The sequence below is a fragment of the Lycorma delicatula genome, chromosome 11 (assembly GCF_047948215.1).
Source record: "Lycorma delicatula isolate Av1 chromosome 11, ASM4794821v1, whole genome shotgun sequence".
NCBI classification, from domain to species: Eukaryota; Metazoa; Arthropoda; class Insecta; order Hemiptera; family Fulgoridae; genus Lycorma; species Lycorma delicatula.
The window spans coordinates 8564665-8586086 of record NC_134465.1 but is presented as its reverse complement, the minus strand read 5'-3'; the positions used below and the strand labels follow the sequence as shown (position 1 = coordinate 8586086).

Sequence of the window (21422 nt, the reverse complement as noted above, 5' to 3'; positions counted from 1 at the left end):
ATAATTTAGATTTTCTATATATTCCTTGTTTATAATATTAAAGTGGAATTTATTGATCTTTATACATGGAATACATTGTGTCAAAACTGGTGTATGGTCGTTATTAGCTAAAACCGTTTTAAGTGACTATAAATCGGTGTAAATCTGTAATCGTCCGTTGACCAATTGGACTCTTTCCATCATTGACCAATTATGCAACCCTAAGTCAAATTATTTTTAAAAAAAAGTTTTTATTTTTCATTACCTTACGGTAAGTAAATGCCCGTGAAATGCTCTGAGGGTCACAGATTTTTAAAGCCAGCCTTCCTGCGCAGGGTTTGGTAGCTTGAGGATCGCCTAAACAGATTGTCTTGTAATGCTAATGGCTCCAATGATACTGTTCCCACCTACACCATTCTCTTGTTGGGTTCTAATTTACTACACGTTAGCTACAGTTGTACTTCATCAAGGATGATGAATTATGAAGGTTCTTTTGTTTATAAAAACCGTGAAATGTGTTAAATTAAACAGTATTAAAATAATGTTTAAAAACTACCTAATGTAAGTGGGCTTCTGTAGTAAATAATAGTATACTAAGCTGTATTTTATACTCCTTTTTATAAAATATACCTTATTTTATTGAAAGAGAATTTCTGTTTCCTTTAAAAAAGCCTCAGTAGAGTAGTACGAGTTGTCCTGTTGGATATTAGGAACTTCTGGCACGATGCTACAGTTAGAACTAGGATATTGGCTGTTGTGATGCTCGATGCACTCATCCAATGAAGACATAAAAGTTAAAAAAGGGAAGAAGGAAGAGGCCATGCCCACAGTTAGATTGTGCCAGTGATTAGAGTGTAGTATACGGATTTGAATACTAGATCGTGGATACCGGTGTTCTTTGGTGGTTGGGTTTCAATTAACCACAGATCTCGGGAACGGTCGAACTGAGAATGTACAAGACTACACTTCATTTACACTCATACATATCATCCTCATTCATCCTCTGAAGAATTATCTAAATGGTAGTTACCGGAGGCTAAACAGGAAAAAGAAAGTGTAGTATAAAAAATTTGTTATGCTAGTAATTACTTCCAGATTCTGTTATTTGACTTGTGTTTCATAAATCACTATTATAAATTAAATATTAGGACAATCTATTTAAATAGAACAGGTTTGTTCTATTTTTTAAAATTATTATTTAATGTTTGGCTTTACAAGGAGGGGGTCAATGCTACCTGATTTTATTTTTTGTAACTAAAAGGAATTTCCAATTTCCCTAGCATGTCAAACATCTAAAATTAATAATGTTCTCATTTTAATTTAATCTTTTCAGTTTAATATCTAATTTAGGTAAAATTAAATTTTCAATGAATGAAATCTATTATCCCTGAAAATTACAGCAGAAATGTCATTCATATCTTCATAAAAATACAACAGTATAAACATTACTTATTTTAAATTCAGATGTAAAACATGACTAATAGATCATTCAGATTTGAAAATCTCGAAATGGATATTGTGAATTATAATCATCAACTAAAATATGGCCTTCGGATCAGAGCTATGAAAATAGGTTAGGAAATCGATTAGATAAAGGGAATGAACATTTTTTTTTATAAGTAATCAATAAGTATATTACTAAATTGCCTAAAATTTTACATGAATTTTATAAAAAATTGATTGTGAGTATCCTAGATACTTATTTTGAAACACATCACACATCCTTAATCGAGTAATCTCGAATAATGCAGACTCATTATTATTTTTAGGTTTATGATGAATAAGTTAGTTTGATATCACGTAATTTTTTTTTTTAAAAGAATTGTGTGATCTACAAATTTTAATTTTCTTTAAAAATTACATTTTTTATATTTTTTTCTGTAATTTTATTTTGAAATTAAAATATTAATATTTGATTAAACTGATATTCATTTTTGTTTATATTTCTATTTAGCAAAACTAAACTGTATATAGATCTTACCTTATGCTTTTTCTTACTGATTTTTTTCATTCACATTTACTTTCAATTTTAATTTCTATTTGTAGAAATCTTTCCTTATCAATTAATGTAATTTTTCTTAAAATAGTAAGATTACTTAGTTTTAAAAAAATATTTCCTTTTTTTAAATAAAATCTGTTAAATGCATTAAATTACATTACATGATATTTATTTTTATATGGCATATTCATCTGATGTTTTACTTGAATAATTAATATTATTTTTATTATTGTAAGAAATTTTTTGTCATTAATATTCTGAGGACAAGTTTGTTTTTATTTTCTCGTCTTACATTATAGGTAAGTAAAATACTGATCACTATGTATTCCAGTACTTGTACAAATTAATATTTCTTTCTTATCTAACTTTTTTCTTTTTAATAGAAAAAAAATTCATTTACTCAGAAAAGAAGTCATAATATTGTTATCTAAGACTTCATTATTATTATTTTTAACATTCTTTGAGTGACTGATAAAATTTTCAGAATCAGATATGAAAAAAAGATTGCAAGGTTCTACTGATTGTTCAGAAATGGTAGTTATTTCATCTAAATTTGAAATACAGTGCTGGTGGCTTTGTTTTTGCTTAACAGCTGTTTCACTGTAGAAAAATGTAGAGAGACTGTATTCTTCTCTAATAAAATAAAAATTATTATTAGTTTTAATAGTAATTAATCGTTCCTTCACAACCATTTTACCATCCTGTGGGCAATTGAAATTACAACTGCTGAGTTAATCGGAGTATATATTAAATATACACTCACAATAGAAAGATATACATTAATTTTGCTGCTTTACACTACCTGTTCCAATCTTTCTAATGGCTGTGTTTCAAAAGACTTTTGATAAAAAAGGCTCAAGTCATAGTCACTTTCTCTGAGCATAACAATGATCATTATACAGCAGTCAAGTCCCTACAGTGAATGGAATGAAGGTGTCACATACAGGGCTGAATAATTTTTGTTTTGGTGAACTTGATATGCTTATTTAAAAAGTTGTACCGATTAGCACTTGAGTAGCTTAACCGGTAATAATTTGTACAGTAGAGCTGAAATACATAAAAAACACAAGGTATGTAAGAAAAAATTTTACATAATTTGGAAGAGACAGTTTTCATATATTTGGCACAGTGAAGAATATAACAGAAAACCACTTCACTTTCCCTCGTAACACAGACATGAGATGTTTGTATTCTTAAGGATGATATCATGTATTAATAAGATTTGACTCATGTCAGGTCACCTTCAGACATTACAGTTGTGGAACTGAACAGAATTATGTCCCATAATGTTGTTGAAGCACTTACTTCAGTGCAAGAAAAAATTATCATATCTACACAAAGAGCTGATGAAGGTGAGTAAAAAATTTTCTACACTTTTGCTTCAAGGTTGTCATACTGCCTTATACGCGTACATGCTTAGAGTGGAGTACGAATGTGGTGATGTGTACAAAATTTTATCTGATCGTGTCTTGCCTTCCGGCTATTACAGTGAAAACATGTCTGCCCTGCTAGTGGTTTGCAACAAGCAATAATCTGATTTCTCTTGTCTGAGGTGGTGAAAGAGGCTGAAATTCATTGTAGGCTGTTATCATAGTACGAGGATAGTGCTTTATTGTATAAAGTTTCGTGAATTGAGACTTCAAAAGTGGCTGGACGAGTGTGACACAAGAAAAGTGAACAGGATGCCCATCAAACTACATCACAGATGACAAGATTCAACAAGCTTGAAAGATGGTTCTAGCAAATATGCAAGTTACCATCGATGAGGTAGTGTTTTCTTTGAACATCAGTCATCCATTCTGTCCATTAACTCACTCACGATGAGCTTGACTTTGTAAAGTCTGTGTGTGATGGGTACAAAGACAGCTTAGCAGAGAACATGCGCTCAAATGTTTAAACTGCCAACATGTTGAATTTTAAGATACTGGAACACTTTCCACAGCCAAGATCTTGCTTCCTCTGTTTGAGCTGCTCTAAGATGCTTGTTGAGGTTGTTGATTTTCCACAGACTTAGACATGCTGGAAGCAGTGCAAAAATGTCTTTGCAACAATTCAACTTAAACCCTTCTTCTTGGAAGGAATATGCAAGTTTGTGGACCAAGGGCATTGACCAAGGTGACTATGTAGAAAAATGATGTACATATTGAACCCATATCTTTGTCCAAATAAATTGTAGAACAAAAAGTTTACATAATTTTTGACTCATCTTTGTAGTTTTTTTTTAATGTCCACCATATTGAAACTGACCATCAGAAGATTTTTTCTTTTTTTTAATTTTTAAATGATAGATAAAATTGTTTTCTCATATGACGGCTACCCAAAAAGTAACTTACATTTCACTGTTCATGAAGAAGTCGGAGTAATGGTCCCATCATGGTGGTTGTTGCTAGTCTGACTATGCATTGAGCTGTTCTACGTGAAGGACTGACATGTTTTTGATTTTTTACAATTGTTTAAAATGTTTGCCACTGTATAAAACCCTGTCAGTTGTGAGGTGAGGTTGGTTATTAGATTTCTTTTGGGTAAACCTACGTACCATTGAGATTTATCAGAAATTGTATGATGTTTATGGGAAAGATGTAATGAGTAAGGTGCAGTGAGACAGTAATGTATTGTGTTTAAAAAAGGCCGCTCAAATGTTCACTATGATAAACTGTGTGGCCAGTTTACTGTTCTGTCTACGAACTACAGAAGCTTTACTACTACAGAAACATTTTCACTCTCACAGTTCCAAAGATTTCACTTATCCTTTTGCAAGAAGTTTTGATGAAAAAGTTGGATTAACAAAAAATTTGTGCTCAGTGGGTTCAAAAACTTCTTTCAGAACAACAGTTTTTTGGGTCAGGAAAGGAGTAACTTATGTTGAATTTGTGGAGCTCTGTACTACACTAATTATAGAAGTACATTGTGAGACTCTATAAAGGCTACGGAAAACAATCCAAAACAAGCAACGTGGCATGAATTCACTTTATCCATAACAATGCATGTCCATATACGGCTCAGTGTACTTGAGAATTTTTAGGAAATTTTCAATTATCCTCCATACAGCCAGATCTGGCACCAAGCGATTTACTATTTGTTCCCTCACATGAAAAACTGGCTGGCAACTATGCACTTTGATGACGACGAGGGGCTCCAGGAAGCTGTCACTGAACAACTGGAAAACCAGGTGGCAGAAATATTTTTATGAAGGGATTCAAAAATTCATCCACAGATATGATAAACATCTCAAATTCGTTGGCAACTGCATAGAAAACTAGTCTGAATATGTTTTCAAATTGTGTATAATGAATTTTTTCTAACAGCTGTTTTTTTATACCAATACATACAGGATAGCCTTCGTATATACTCATACTTAAACATAAATTTTTTATATACTTATGAATAAAAGTTCGAAGTTATCACAAAAATCAGGGAAAAATTGGTTACTTTGTATGCATAATAATTTGTTGTAGTTTCTACAGAATATGCAATAAGATAAATGGGATTTAATGTGGTTTGAAAACTCATTTTTTTCTGTTTGTTCATAAGTAAAAAATCTTAACCGTTATAGATCCTTGTTTGTCAATGAGGAAGTCTAGACTCATTAATTATTGTTGTGTATTATTTAGAAAGGATACAAAAACTATGTTTAATGTAATAAGTTTTGGAGTTTTTTTTACTTCTTGAAAAACAGAATTTATAGACAAGCTTTCAGTCAGTTATATTTTGTTACTTTTAATGTAAAAAAAAAACTATGATTTAAAATAATTTATATATTGAATTTGTTATGATGTTTAATTTTGATTGTTGGATTTCTTATTTTTGTTTGTATGTTTTTGTTTTTTTTTTGTTTTTTTTTGTATTACAGGATTGTGCAAGTACTGGTGGACATATGAAAGCAATTTATTTTTCTCTTGTCCCTTTGCTAGGCGATTTACGGATTTGGTCTTGTTACAGTTTGATTGATGTATAACCTTTTTTTCTCTCAGAATGCATTTTATCAGTTATTTTTAATTAAATTATCAATAATTTTTAGTAAGCTTTTTTTTGAATGCATAAGTAGTATTTAGTCATTTTGCTGCCTTATTATTTTTTTTTTTTTACAATATGAACGAAAATTGTTGTGCATGTTATTGCGCTATTTAACCTAACCCCCTTGTTTATGATGCTTCACAACCTTACACAAACTTTTTCCTCAAATTTTTGTAGCTATTTTAATGAAAAGTTTATTTAAATAGTTTTTTTTTTTTAATTTATATTCTACTATATTTTCTTTCTTCTCTGTTGTGTTTGTTCTTCTTTATTCTTTTTTCTTTCTTTTATATCCTTATTTTGTGTAGATTATATAGCTTATATTGTAATGCTCTAATATTTTGTATTATTCTATTTTGTTTTATTAGAAAAACTTTTTGTTTTCAGAGAGATTAAGAGCTACAAGTGGATCAAGCTCTTCATCTGGATCAGGTGTAAGTTTTTTTTAATTGGATTTAAATAAACTAATTTTCTTAATTAGATTATAACGTTTGAAAACACATTGTCTGAGAATGAAATTGGGATTGTCAAGTTTCATAACCATCTTCTTGTAGTTTTTATTTATAAATCAAAATGCAATTCTCATGCACACATGGTTCACCAAAACCATGAATGATATTCACCAAAATTTAAGAACCATTGGGCCAGTGTGAATTATTCTTTTATGTCTGTACTTATTGAAATTAGAGAGTAGTTTTTATATATAATTTTATCCACTTATCATTGAAATCAGTAAACCTTAAAAGTGCATGTCATATGTATTTAACTGTCATTGTTTATTAGTAATAATTTAAGTCACTGACTAAATTACATTCAGTAAGGGATTTCTATATAAAAGAGATTTAAAAAGTAGAATTTTATTCTTGTATTTCATTTACCATAAGGGTCAACCCATTTCAAGTACTTGATGATGGTTGCTTCTTGATTTTTGTAATTCGTCATATATTAATTTTCTCATATTTCATGAGTTCAAAACCAATTTTTTTTGTTTTTAAAAAATCGTTTCTGTGCACTAGGTTAAATTTTACAGTGCCCCACACACCAATCATTTAATTTATTTATACCTCCAACTCTTATATTCTGTTTTAGTAAAGGGTTACAGGAGAACAAGAATTAAGCAAGAAAAATTTATGATAATTTTTATATAAAATAGTTTTTGATACTAATGGTTCCATTTCAGAATACTGGTAATATAAGCATTAATACATTGAGATACAATTTAGTTTAAGATTAAATTAAGATGTACAAATTTTATTCAGTTGAAGCTAGTTATAGGGATGTAGTATGCATCTGCTATAAAAAATTCACTGATAGCATATTAGTAACTGTGCACAAGTTTTTAGCAAGTGCTGCTTAGTCTCTCTAAATAGTGCTAAGAGTCAGTGCCCTTTTAAAACAGTTACAATTTGTCAGATGGACTATTTTACCTTTTTAACTGGATTGGGTCGGCTTTTATCAGTAGTCACTTCGGTCATTAGTATATAGAAAAGAGTTCCTTATACGGTCACTAGTAATATGCTTTAATTATGGTGTTAATCTTGTTGTATGTGGAATTTATTGATGTATAGGTTTGAAAATGAACTGTTGTATTTATCATAAAAGAAGAAATTTTTCTTCGAAGAATTTTTGAAACTGATCTGTTGTATTTATCGTAAAAGAAAAAAAAAATTTTTTGAAGGATTTTAAACAGCGTGTTGGGTAAAAAGTTTTTAAAACATATTTATAATTGTTCTTTTCTGCATTAACTTCAAGTTGCAATTTATTTGAAGAAAGCCTCTAGAATTACTACAAATTATGTGTAAAGTGTACCTGATTTTTGGTAGTGTAATTTCAATAATCCATAAATTAGTTAATAGGTCATGTAATGAATATCAGCAGCAATAAGCATCAACTTGTATTATTGTCTTTATTATATGTCTTTTTCATTTAGAACAAGACACATTTGAATGAAAAAGACACGTTAATCTTACTACTAATACTACATGTTATACTAAAAACTTAAAATACCTTGACCTATATATATAGAGAGGTACTAATTTGATATATCGATGTCATACAGGGGGGGATATTTGATATATTGGGAGGGGGGAGATAGACTTTGACTGGGCATCCTCAGCTAGTTTGTCAGCCAACTAGTCGAAGTGTCTTTCCGCCCACTACGTGCATCAACATGCCGAATTGAATACGTATTTTACGGGTCCAACATAATTTAGCTTACAATGAAGAAAATGAAATCAATCGCTGCAGAATAATTTTTATATTAAAGTACAAGTAATCGAGAACAACGTGAGCAAATTTCAGAACTTAATATTGACAAACGAGGTCGTAAAAATGTTTTGGGAAAAAAAACTTTCTTGGTTCCAGCGGGTCCCAGAGCAAACTTTTTTAAATTCGTAGAAAAATGGCAGCTGTTGAATGGTAATAATGTCATTTCGATGGAATTCCAACTTTAAAAAAATAATTGAAGTTTTTTGAGCCGAAAAAAGTCAATGTTTTTGTCGATTTTTCACATATTTACAATTGTTTTGCAATATGTACACTATTTGCACAGGTTAATACAACTCTTAAAGAAAATTTCAAGCCATGGATGGGCCACGTAGGTGCATTACAGTATGAGTTATTAGAATTTTAAAAAAACATTTTTTTTTTTAAACTCGATTTTTGAAAAAACGATTCAATATTTTGCAAAAGTCAAAAAAGGTACTTATTCTACTCGCCAAGGACTACATGTGCTGGAAGTTTCATCAAAAAATCTTTTTTCATTTTAAAGATAATAATTGCTGAAAATGTTATTTTTAGTGGTTTTTTTTTTTGCAATAACTAAATTATGACATCAGGCAGGGCTTACAATTTTTGTTTCAAAACGTTCTACAACTTTTATTTAAAGCTTTTTTGTAAAACATCTAGTTTTTCTTTAAAATGAAAACGTTTTTGCCAACTTTGGATGCCATTTTGTGAATAATGTGGAAAAATGAGAAGGGGGAAAGTAGTTTATTCAATTCTACAGAATTTTTACTATTTTTTACATGTCCTATCTAACAAAAAAGTTAATTTTTGTAAAAAAAACTAGGTATTTTCAACAATTTGATTGGCCTAGTATGGCTTCTGTTATGTTTGTCTTCAATTCTTGTAGGGTGTGTGGATCGCTCCTATAAACAATTTCTTTTAAGTTACCCCACAGAAAGAAGTGTAGTTTGGATGACTAGTCAGATCAGGGATCTTGGTGGCCGCAATCCTTTAGAAATGATTTCTTCATTGAAAAAATCCTGTAGCATCTCCATAGTAGAGTTAGTTGTATAGCAAGTGGCACTATACTGTCGCACGCCAATCCTCTTGGGTAAGGCTATTAACTGTTAGATTATTCCTTTGTAGACGGTAGCATCCACAGTTTTTTCAGAAAACAAGAGTTCTATTATTCATAGCCTTGAAACCCCACACCTTACGCCTATTTTTTGTGGGTTGTAAAGTGAGATTTCAAGAAAATATATATCCTGGTTTGGTAGTTCTGACAATTATCATACCCACCAAGGTAAAACCACACTTCAGCTGTGAAAAATACTTGATCAAAATGTCAATGTTGCCTCCAATAAAGTTCTTGAACTGTTGATAGTACAGATTCCCATCTATTTCAGTAGTAGAATTTCTTCTTTTCTCCATAATCCTTTTCTCTGATGTTAATTTAATCTATGTATGTACTGACATTATGTTCTGACATTATGTTATTAAAATATATATTTCGGTGCAGCATAAAATTCCTGTCTTTACCAAAAACCATAAGAACAGCTATTTTTAAAAGTCATAATGAAAAATTTAGTAAACATTTTTTTAGTTCTTAACATGAGATTGAACTCTTTTTCTAATATGTATAAACATTATTGTTCTATGTAATTTTTAATTAAATTATGAACATGAAAAAAATCTACCCCAAAATTAAATGAAAATAAGATTAGTTTGTAACCATTACAATTTTGTAATTCTGAAAATACAGTTAAGTTATTTAGAATAAAATAACTATTTTGATCTATTGAGAAAACTACTTAAAACAATTTTTTTTTTACAAAGAAAATTTAAATCAAAAGGCTTATTTATGGCAGTCTGTGTTTGCTGTGCTATCTGAATCTCTGAAAAAAATTAATTTTTTGATCTGATTCAGTAGACCGTTTCAGAATAAGTGGCTTCACTCAAATGCTTTTACAATGTGTATTTCATAAGTAATGCCTTTTTTTTTACTTGCATGCATATTTTATTTTAGGCCATATCGTAGAAATCTTCTTTGTATTCTCCTTCCTGCTTCTAGGTATCGCCCTTCCAAATGTTTCAAAAGATATTCTGGTTAGCTGTCACCATCTGTTTTCACCTTTTGAGTGCGTGGGGTAATAGTCTCAGAATGTTTTTCTAGGAAGAAAAAATGCAGCTTATGCTGCATAGGTTCTTTTTTGCTTGCGGAGCAAGAGAATTGAATTCTAGTGGATTCATCTTTGGACTGTTTAGCGCGTGAGGTAACAATTCCTATGAGCATTTATTCAAGATTCTGCCTCAAATTTTCCCAAGTGTCACTATGCATTGGCATGCAAAAGGAAAGGCCTGTTTTTTGCCAGTCATGATATATATTATGGGTTTACTTATTTATATATTTTATTATATCTATGCATTTTTCTGTGGAAATGTGCAAATTTCAGTCTAGGCTTTTTTCATGAGATTTCAATCTTGATGTGTCACTGTGATTGTCAAATATTGTTGTTCTTGAGGCACCTGGAGTTACCATTTCATCTACTCAAATTAACACAAACTAGAGCAGTGACAACTATACAGGTTAGTTTCTTAAGAATTTAATTACAATTTGGGTCTCATGATCAACTCCACAGTGTTTCCATACTATGCATTATTTATAAAATGTTTCTTCTATTTAGAAACAGTTTACTGTATCTGGCCTGTTATTCAGTTTCATTTAAATACCAAATACTGGTGAAGAAAAAAGTTGTAATAATTTGTTGTGAAAGTTTATATCCTTTTTATTGAAATATTTTCTTGGATGATGCTAAGCATCTTTGTTTTATTTATTAATCCTGTTTTCTTTTATCCATGTGTACAGAAAGATTCATCAGCAAATCAGAATCCATTTGTAACATCAGCACACTCTCATCCTGGATTTCATCCTCAAAAAGTTGGAAAAGCCACTGTAAGTATCTGGATAGTACTTAAAACTTTTTGAGTCTGTTATTCTATGTCAATAGCTTTAGAATTGTTTTTATTTATATGTTCTATTTTTTTATTTATCTTTTTGTTAGTTTTTGTATTTTTTTTAATGTTAAATGTTTTTTAAGTGTCATTACATTTTTTGTTCCATGTTTTAAAATTCCCTTGATAAAACAAGGATAAGATTGAAAAACATATGCATGCTTGAAGAAAAAAAAAACAGTATTCTAAATTTGTGTTCTTTAATTCAATTTTGAGTTCCACGTCATTGTTTACTTATAGAATTGTCACAATTTTTTTTATTTAAAATATACTGTAACCGCTTTGATGTAGGAGGAAGGGATAAAAAAATATACTATTGTCAGTTTCTAAATTGAAGTAGCATTAATCGGTTCCATCTATTTGTATTTAACAAATTATTCTTTTATTTTTAATTTGTTAACTTATAATGGCATTGGTTTTTACCACCCATCAGTCGGTTGATGGTACCAATATAATTTGAAATTTACTTTTATTAATTTTGATGGATTATATAACAATAAATTCCCCTTCCCATTTTCATTACCAAATAACATTATTTCTATCATGGCATGTGTTGTTTACATGTGCATGTGTCTGTTATTTTCTCATTTAGTACTGTTATTTCCTTCTTTTTTTTGTATTGTCATTATTATTTTTTAATTAATGCATAATTTTTATAAATTATAAATGATGGGAAAATATCTTTTCATAGATTGTAATGACTATGAGATAAAAGTTAAAGAAAAGTGAAGTATTGGGGAATAATTTGCCGGGTGATTTCCTTTTATCTGTAAAAAAAAATCATTAATTATAAAACAAAACACTGTACTGTGTATTTTTAAGTAATAAAATTACATAAAATAATAATAAGTTGTGATTTACTTGGAAAAACTATTCAGATCATATTTTGCAGACAGTTAATGATTAAATAATAAAAAACAAATGTAAATGAGAATTTTTTATATATTCTGCTCAGTATATTCGATTTCCATTCGTATGAGGTGTAATGTCACCTTCAAAATACAATTAACTTAGCGTATGGTATTCTGATGTGGATAAGTATGGTATCACTAGTTGGCTCGTTGAAGTTTTCTCCCCACTTTTTCCGTGTTTTCATCTTTAACATATTTCTCAGGTCTAGTAAAACAAGATTATGTTGTGTTTGAACATTTTCCAGAATTAATTAAATTTTTTAATCATTTTTAGATCGTTTCTACCGGTTTATTCAGTGATTATTGTCATTATAGGAACATATAATTATCAGTTGTATTATTACATTCCTGTAAAAATATTTTATCTTATATTACAAGATTTTCAGTCGGGAAATGCTGTTCTAATTAATGTAATCTCTAAACAGAGTGTTCTGTTCTTAACCCTAGAAATGTCAAAAGTCATTAGAAATATCATTTATCCACGCATCAACTTTTCAAATAAAATATTTTTCTTTATGGATCGTTCATACGTGAAACCGATAAAAAACAAGGTTTAAATGAAATGTATTTATTTATAATCTCAAGACAAAAAATGTAGCAGTTAGAAAGGCACTATGAGACCAGTAACATGAATCGGATTGCTCTCTCCATATGTATATTTTTATCTTTCTCTTAATCGTTAATTTTATTTATTTTTATATCGTACGTATGTAAAAGGTCCATTCTGTATAAAATTAGTTTAGTTTGTAATTTTTTTAATTTGTAAAATATACCTAATACAAAGTAATAAACAGCTTGCAAATCTCTTGACAACATCTCAGCTGCTTGAGAGGAAACTATATTTCTGATAGCAGGCTGCTTTAATCCTAGCGCTAGGATATTAACACAAACATTTTTTAAGCGATCAACTTTTTTTTCTATTTTAAAATTTAAAAACTTTATTTAGTTTATTCATTTTTAATATAGATAGATGTTCAAAAACACTTCTTTAACTTTTAATATTATTTATTACAAATATAATGAATGTTCATGTTTCTTGTACACATGCACGTCTGTATGCGTGTATATATTATACATATATCTATGTTTGCGTATTATGTAGTAGTACATATCCGTATTATTATTGTTATTGTTTTGTAAAATATATCTGCTTTATTAAGACAGCATTGATGAATTTTTTACAGATAAGTTCTATTATTTGTACATAGATGGTTCACTTTGGGTTACAATGGTACAGTTATGAAATATTATTGTAAAACCTGCTTAAGCTGGATAAAATTATCTCTACCTGGGAATAAATTTCTGCAAAGAAGATAACTTTTATTGAAATAAATATATTTTTATGACAAGCTTATTAATTTATCAGAATATTATACTTCAATTTCCTTTTTCTATTCTTTTTTTTTTAGTGTTAGTTCCTCTAAAATTTTCTGAATTTTTACTGAGTTATATTTAAAAAAAGAAGAAGTACATATATTAACATAATTAGTATATTTTTATTTTTAATAAATATTAATATGCGTACTGATATATCTATATTATGACATTAAAGGCGGAAACACGCGGTCCAAAACCACCGAAACCACCAGAAAAGCCGTTAATGCCATATATGAGATATAGTCGCAAAGTATGGGATCAAGTAAAAGCACAAAACCCAGATCTAAAATTATGGGAAATTGGAAAAATTATTGGTCAAATGTGGCGAGACTTACCTGAAGAAGATAAAACTGAATTTATTGAAGATTATGATGCTGAAAAGGTTAGTGTTTATGTGTATTTTTTATTTTATTTTTTAATTAAGGGTTGTGATATATACCATATTTTCTCAACATTCTATCAAATATTAAGTATAAATCTATAGAAAAAACAATTTGGTAATATTAAATTTTTTAAAATATCAACTGTTAACTTATTTTAATGTTATTGGAATTTTTTTATTATAAAATTACTCTTGTTAATGTTCGGTTTATTGAATGGGTTTTCTAATAATGAAATTTTTTGTACATCAAGTATTTACTGATCACTACGTTTGAGAAAAAATGGTCTATTATCCATTATCTGGTTACTGAATTATTATGTTTTATGTTCATTGTATTTTCCTCATGTTAATTGTTGTGATATGTTCATTTATAATAATTAGTACAAGCACACTGTAAATTGTAGCTAATATATTAAGAAGCTTAATTTTATATGAATAGAAGTTGTTCTTTATTGGTCAGTAAAATTTGACTGTGACAGATCTTCACTTTGAATTGTTTTGAAGTTTGGTAATACAATGATAAATTCGATCATAAAAATATGGTAAGTTATTACAGTTCCAAGAATTAAACTAGCGATCTCTAATTTTTACAAGTAGTAATCATTTGATTTTACGATAGGGTTTGTTGTACTCTTTACTAAATTAAATAAATAAATATTTACTCTCATTCATCATATCCCAGAACCGCTGATCCTAATTGGCTGAAAATTGGTAAGTAGATTTCTCTTAGGTCCTAAATACTATGTAAGAAATTTTTTTTTTAATTTTTAAATTTTAAGAAAATTAAAGGAGCTTTAATTCCATCTAGTTGGAATTGAATTGAAAATTAATAAGCTTTTATTGAATCGATGGTTAAAAATTGCATAGCGAATTTGGTGTACATTTTTTAAATATTTCTTAGAAAAGTAAGTCATAAGCATAAAAATCATTCAAAGGGAGGTAAAATGATTTTAACTGTACTCACCGAGATTACCTAGAATCAAATTTTCATGAAAATATGAGAACAAATTTCATTAACTGAATTTTTTATATGATATAAAATTGCTTCAGCATCCTGAAGCAGTATATAGTCAGAATTAGATTTGAGACGCATCGTGTCATAACACTAGTAGTTTGCAAGTTTGTTATAAAGTTTTCTTTTTTGGGGGGGGAGGATTTTGGGGTAATATGGTAAACTGCATCTTTAAAACCTGATGATCGCATAACACCCAGAAAATTTCATGGAAATCGATGTATGTGAAGGAATGAAATCGATGTATGTGTATAACGAATGAATTGTAGGATTGTTAATAGTTATTTTGTTCATTTCAGTAAATTGTAAAAAACAAAAATACAATCATTCAAGTTAATACCTAAAGTTGTCTCTACAGTTCCCTGTCTCTATAATCATTACTACTACTTTTTAGTACTTGTGATGGTAGTGTTATGTACAAATGTGATTCGTTATAATAGCTTATACATTTTTCTCTTTCTGAAATTTAAGTTTTATTATTCCTAAAGCTGTCATTCTTTAGTAACAGAAGGCCTGGACCCAGTTGTAATTACTTTTTATAGTATTATATTAAAAAAACAGAAGCTTAATCAAAATTTGAACCCAGAACCTTCCAGATGAAAGGGAAAGATATTACCATACTATCATGAAGGTTGACTATAATTATATTTACAATCTTAAAAAGTTTTTTAAATTTTTTTAGTTCTGTAAAATGTAATTTTAAAAAATGAAACGTGAAAGATATAATTTTTAGTGATATGTGACTGTACCTATTGCCTTCATTTGACTCCTCCCTTGCATTTTATGTAATATGTGTTCTTCAATATTACATACTGCATCACAGTAATTACACAACATTTAAGTAACATTACATAACATTTTACAAAAAAAAATTCTCTTAATATAAATTCAGTGAGATATTCTAAATGATGTCATGTTCTCCTTTTGCACTTATCGTTATACCTTTTGATTAATCTCTTTATACATTTAATATTTCTCATTTTTACAAAACATTTAAAATGTTTGATATAAAACATAAGGCATGAGTTGAATGAAGTTGTTTATGATATTCCACGTGGTAATATAAATATGTCTATAGCAGCCTTGTTCAGTCCTACGTTTGATAAACTAAAGGAGGGTTGAGCTGATTTGGTCTGTTAGAAAGCTGTATAATAAACATTGGTTATTTCTTTGCATATATCATCAGCAATTCATTCCTGAGTCTATACCTTTCCCAAAAATAAGTAAACTTTCATAAGTTTGTACAATGAGCTCTTGTCTACTGATTTTTTTCTGTTATCTTTGGATGTAGCTTTGAAAAAACTCTTATTTAAATACACATTTCAGTTGGTTACTGTATCCTTGCACATGATCACCATCTGTTACAGAATCCTGTCGACACTCCTTGGAGTTTTAAGGAGTTACTCCTTAAAACTGTTATAAAAGGGATCCATTACTTCATTAGCTATTTACTAATACAAAACCCTTTTTTTATGCTTACATAATATGCAATCACATTACGGTTGGTTGATTTCAATGAACAATTTCATGTAAAGCTATTCTAACAGTTGTAGCAGTTCGGTAAAACTTTTCATTCTTGGAAGAAATGCAAACTGTTACTTTCTTGCAGGGAGGTCCTGCAATTTCAAATTGATTGTTATATCATGTAAAGCACAATGAAACTTTACAAGGAAATGACCTTGAAAATGCAATTTATTACATGTGTAACTATGCTGAATAAACTACTTAATATTATATTAATGCAATGAAACCAATCAACAAACAAATGATCACCAACAGGAAATGCTGGCAACCAAGCATCTAAGTATTTTCTGTTATAAAAGATACATTTTTTATATTTAATTGTATCGCTAATAATTTCTTTGGAAGTTTAAATATAATAACTTATTAATCATGTAAGTAACAGTTCTCAGTTATCAGTAAGAAATTCTTTTCTGTTTCAAATAATTTAAAAACTCAAAGAGCTGAGTTTAACTCAGGAAGTATGAACCCTTTGAAAGAATAATTTTAAAAAATCTCAACCAGGAATAAAGTTTTTATTTTGCTTTATTGGTTCTTGTGTGGTTAAGTATAAAAGTAGTGGCGTTATACTATTCGTTTTATATATATATATATTTTTTTTAAATCATAACCAAGCGTATTATTAATGAGGTAATGTAATTAGAACTGATTATTGTTAGTAAGTAAAGGATCATTTACTAGATAAGTAAAACATTCATGAATCTAAGCACTGCACAAAGTATGAATATTAAAATAAGTAATTAAAATCTATTGCTATAGGTTATCATGATTATAAATAAAGAGGAAAGTTACAAAAAACTATAAAACAATTGTGTATGTAGAAAATCAAAAAAATATTATTAAAATATTAAAATTATATAAATTAAATATTATATTAAAAAAAAAACCCTATAAATGTTTCTTGTTCATAGTTATAAAATGGCAATAACATTTTATTATATATGTTCACAGTTGATTTTACTTCTTTTAATCTTCTTATAACCAAAAAAAGTTTAATTTGAAGGGATCTGATTGTAAAGAACCTGTCAGTTATTGTTATACATCTGATCTGGTTACCAGTTTTTTTATGTTTTTCTCCAATCATTTTGGCTTTATTTTGAGCTTACTACAGGATTTTTTTTTTAAACAAAAACTGAAATACCACAGCACTTTTTCCACAAAGAATGTTGCACAGATATGAAAAACACAAATCGAATACATTATAGATAAAGTCTTGTCATTCTGTTCATACCATTTGGTCAATAGTTATGAGCACAATGTTATAAAAAGTATTCAAAAAGCCAGCTGCATCACAGTGATATTTGAAGTATGTCCAAAAGTTATCAGTGAAATGAAAATCACCTCATAAAGTCTTCAGATTACACAATAAAACTAATTGGATACTACAGTACAGTAAATGATATAAAATCTATGTTAACTACTAGAATTAAATTTTGAGAGATGTTTAATCTAAGAGATGTAATGGTAATTATATTAAATTATTTACAGGTTGAATATGAGAAGAGTTTAAAAACGTATCAAAACTCTCCTGCATATCAGGCATATCTTGCTGCTAAAACTGGACGTGGAAAATCTGGTTTGTACAATATTATTTTAATTTTTAATTAATTAATTGAAAAACATATTTTATAGAAAATGAAAACATGCACATGATCTTGAATCTCTTTATAAATTACGTGTAGTGTAAGTTATTGGTCTAGTTTTATTTCTGACCGCTTTAATTTATTATACTGTTGTAGATTTTCTTTCATATATATATATATGTAATTTTTTGATAGGTATATCAATATATATATATATATATATATAGTAGTAAACAAATTAATGTGAACAAAGGGAATTTTCATTGTGTGGCTGTTTGGTGTTCAGGTTATGTTGTTAGTTCATATACAAACAGAATTAGTTATTTTTGTGCTTTTATAATTCATCGTCGATTAGTTTTTGGTGACCTCGTGAGTTTCTGTTATAAGTTTGTTATTTGTTTCTACTTAATACAATGGATATAACCTCATGAAAGCAGTCAAAACCTGTTGCTCTGTCCCAGCACACACAATTACTCAAAGACAGATTGCCAGTGAGTGTAGTGTGGGGTTAGGTACTGTAAATGAAATCGTGAAAAGGTTTTGGGAAAGAGGTTACATCTCTCCCAAGAAAAAAGGAAAGTGTGGATGGAAAAAGAAAACCACACGTTCACAGGATCGATTACTAGTAAGAAAAATCGAAATGATTAGAAAAGCAAGGATGCTCTCCTCTTGTTTATAATGATTTTATTGAGGTAGGTTTTTATATACTCCAGTTATTTTAATTTTTTTTATTTATTTTAATTTTACATCTAAATAATTTATTTTTCTGTTATGTTCCACTTCATATGTAATTTTTTTAATGTTTTGTGATACCAATTTAATTTATTTAAAATTACTTCACATTCGTTACTTATAACTAAAATATCATCCCACATATCTGATCCATAATAAAATGTTGTGTATGTGATTTATTCCATAAACTATTCTACTTTCAAATTCCTGCAGATAAATTTCTGACATACAGCAGAAAGGGAAATCTCATGGGTAAAACATTTTCTTGTATATAACAGGTTCCATTAAATTAAAATAATTCTGCACCTGTTAATTATTATTCAGTGAAATTTATATGTTTTTTTATGTGTGACATGTTGATTCTTTATGTTGCAGTACAAAAGGAGTCAGATGACAGAGAAACACATGAGCGATCTACTGGTGAAAGAGGTAGCAAACAAGCTGACAGACGTATTGATATACAGCCAGCAGAAGATGAAGATGGTAAGAGGTTTGAATTCTATACATAATTAATTGCCGACTTAACATTTAGGATTCAAGTTCTTAACTGAAAGCTGAAGAAAAGTCTAAAGAAAAAAATTTTCATTTTAAAACCATATCATTATTTTTATGTTTGGATATTTACAACTCGGTTTAGTTGAATAAATTAAATCAAAAATCAGAAAATTTGAATAGCTCATTCCTGGTTACACTGAATTATGAGATGCTGGTTCTGAACTGTAACAGTGTTTTGACAGTTTTGTAGATGTATTATATTCTCTATTAGGGGTCATTTCATTGACCTCTAATGTACTAATATAATATTATAATGATAATATTGATAATGTGCTGATTTTTATAATCACTAATCAGGGCTGTTCTGTGATGCCTCTTGATGACTGTAAAAAAATAATTATACATAAAGTTTTATGTCAGCTTTGAGAATTTGCCTTTAATAGTGCTCAAAGTAATTCAAGCTGTTGATTGTATGTGTTGTATTTTCAAGTAGTGTTTCAGAAGTAATTTCAGACTGAAAAACAACTTGTACTTGTGATAAATATGTCCTGAGTTTCATTCCTAAAATGTTTGAAATAAATTTAAGTAATATATATGTTTTGTTTTTTGAATTATTTTTATAGTAGACCTAACTCTTGTTTCAGTACGTTGACTGCCAATTGAGTATTAAGACAGTTCACTATTGCCGGGATCTTAATTATTTTTTTTTATTCAGTTGGCTTTTATTAATGAGTAACATTAGAAATATGAATTTTACAATTTATTTAATTAAAATAATTAATTAAAAAAAATGGACTCCAACCCCCATATTGATTGGCAACCAGCATCAGTATTTTCTTCTTGAGACTGGAATCTCAGATTGGAATGTACGTGCAAAGCAGGAGGAATAAGTAAATCAATATAATCGTAATTGTATTATTTATTAATGATTTAAAAAATTAAAATGATGCAATTTATTTTTAAATGTTGATATTTAATTACAGTATTTATTTTATGATATTTACATTTTATGATAACGTTCAAAACAGTTTAAACAAAGTCCGGGATTTGCTGGACACGTTTTAAATTCATATAGTTTGTTTCCTTATTCTCTTTTGTCTACAGCTTTTACACTTTTTTGAAACTCTTTTCGACTTTTTCATTCCTTACTTCTGTGGTGCCGATTTTTTAATTGTACTGATACAGTGGGAACGATTTTCTAAAGGTATGGTGGCAATTAGTTGAATATTTAGTGTTGTACGGGATGATAACCTGCTTCATATATTTCTAATTGAAAATCATTAAAACGATCACGATTAATGTATGTAGAATGTAAAAAGTATGAATTTAACAAATTTAGTTGAAAAATATGTACAAAAAGTTTTTTGCACCACCAAATGGTTTTTCTTCTACAAGGGAAGTACACCATCATTTGATCTTGTCTATCAATTCCAGACATAAAGTTATTATAAATTTAAAATAGATACTGGCTTCTCAGTTATAGTGCCTCTTTCATTTGTGAAAAACACTGTTTGATTCCCAAATTCAGTTGTAGTATATTTCACAGTACGTTTGTCATTCCATTTCCCAATGTGAACTCTTACAAAATACAGATTTCTTTTCTCCTTTTTTTTAATTTTTTAGACATTAATGGTTGGGTAATAAATGTCAATCGCTTTATTGTTAAAAAGGTCAATTACTAGCCTTATACTTTGTAGACGTTGAGAAATGTAAACATCTTAAAATTAAAAGAAATCTGTTTCAGGACATGTACTTTCTGAATATTCGTGGGTTTTTCCTGTTTGCTCTGAGAGTACCAATACAGTATGTATCTTGGTCAAGTAATTTGGTAGCTAGATCAATACTGTTATAAAAATTATCAAGGTATACTGCATGGTTATTGCCTAATTTTTCTTGCAATAAATTTATCACTACTTTTTTCTGTTACGACCACTACCACCTAAAGTGTCTGTGGCACCTTTATATACATGAATATTAAGCACCATACCATTTGTTTCAGTTAATATTTATAATTTCTTCCATACTTATGGTGCTTGTTTTTGTCGAAATATTAAATGACCAGCCAGAGAACAATGGACTCATCTAGAGCCAATTCTTTGCCTGGCCAATAAATCTTGATCATTTTATTGTTAGAAAAGTCAATCACTATCCTTATCTTTTGTGGACACCAGTATTATCG

At 28.8% G+C, this 21422-nt stretch overlaps 1 protein-coding gene across 6 annotated transcripts in view; it reads left to right on the top strand.

The window, feature by feature from the left end:
* Bap111 (Brahma associated protein 111kD) overlaps positions 1-21422 on the top strand; it is a 74791-nt gene that overhangs the window by 15412 nt on the left and 37957 nt on the right. For all 6 annotated transcript variants that reach the window (XM_075378145.1, XM_075378140.1, XM_075378144.1 and 3 more), the window contains 5 exons: positions 6380-6426; positions 11085-11171; positions 13694-13900; positions 17922-18009; positions 19124-19231. In XM_075378145.1, the coding sequence (XP_075234260.1) occupies positions 6380-6426; positions 11085-11171; positions 13694-13900; positions 17922-18009; positions 19124-19231 (537 nt within the window). The remainder of the gene's footprint in view (positions 1-6379; positions 6427-11084; positions 11172-13693; positions 13901-17921; positions 18010-19123; positions 19232-21422) is intronic.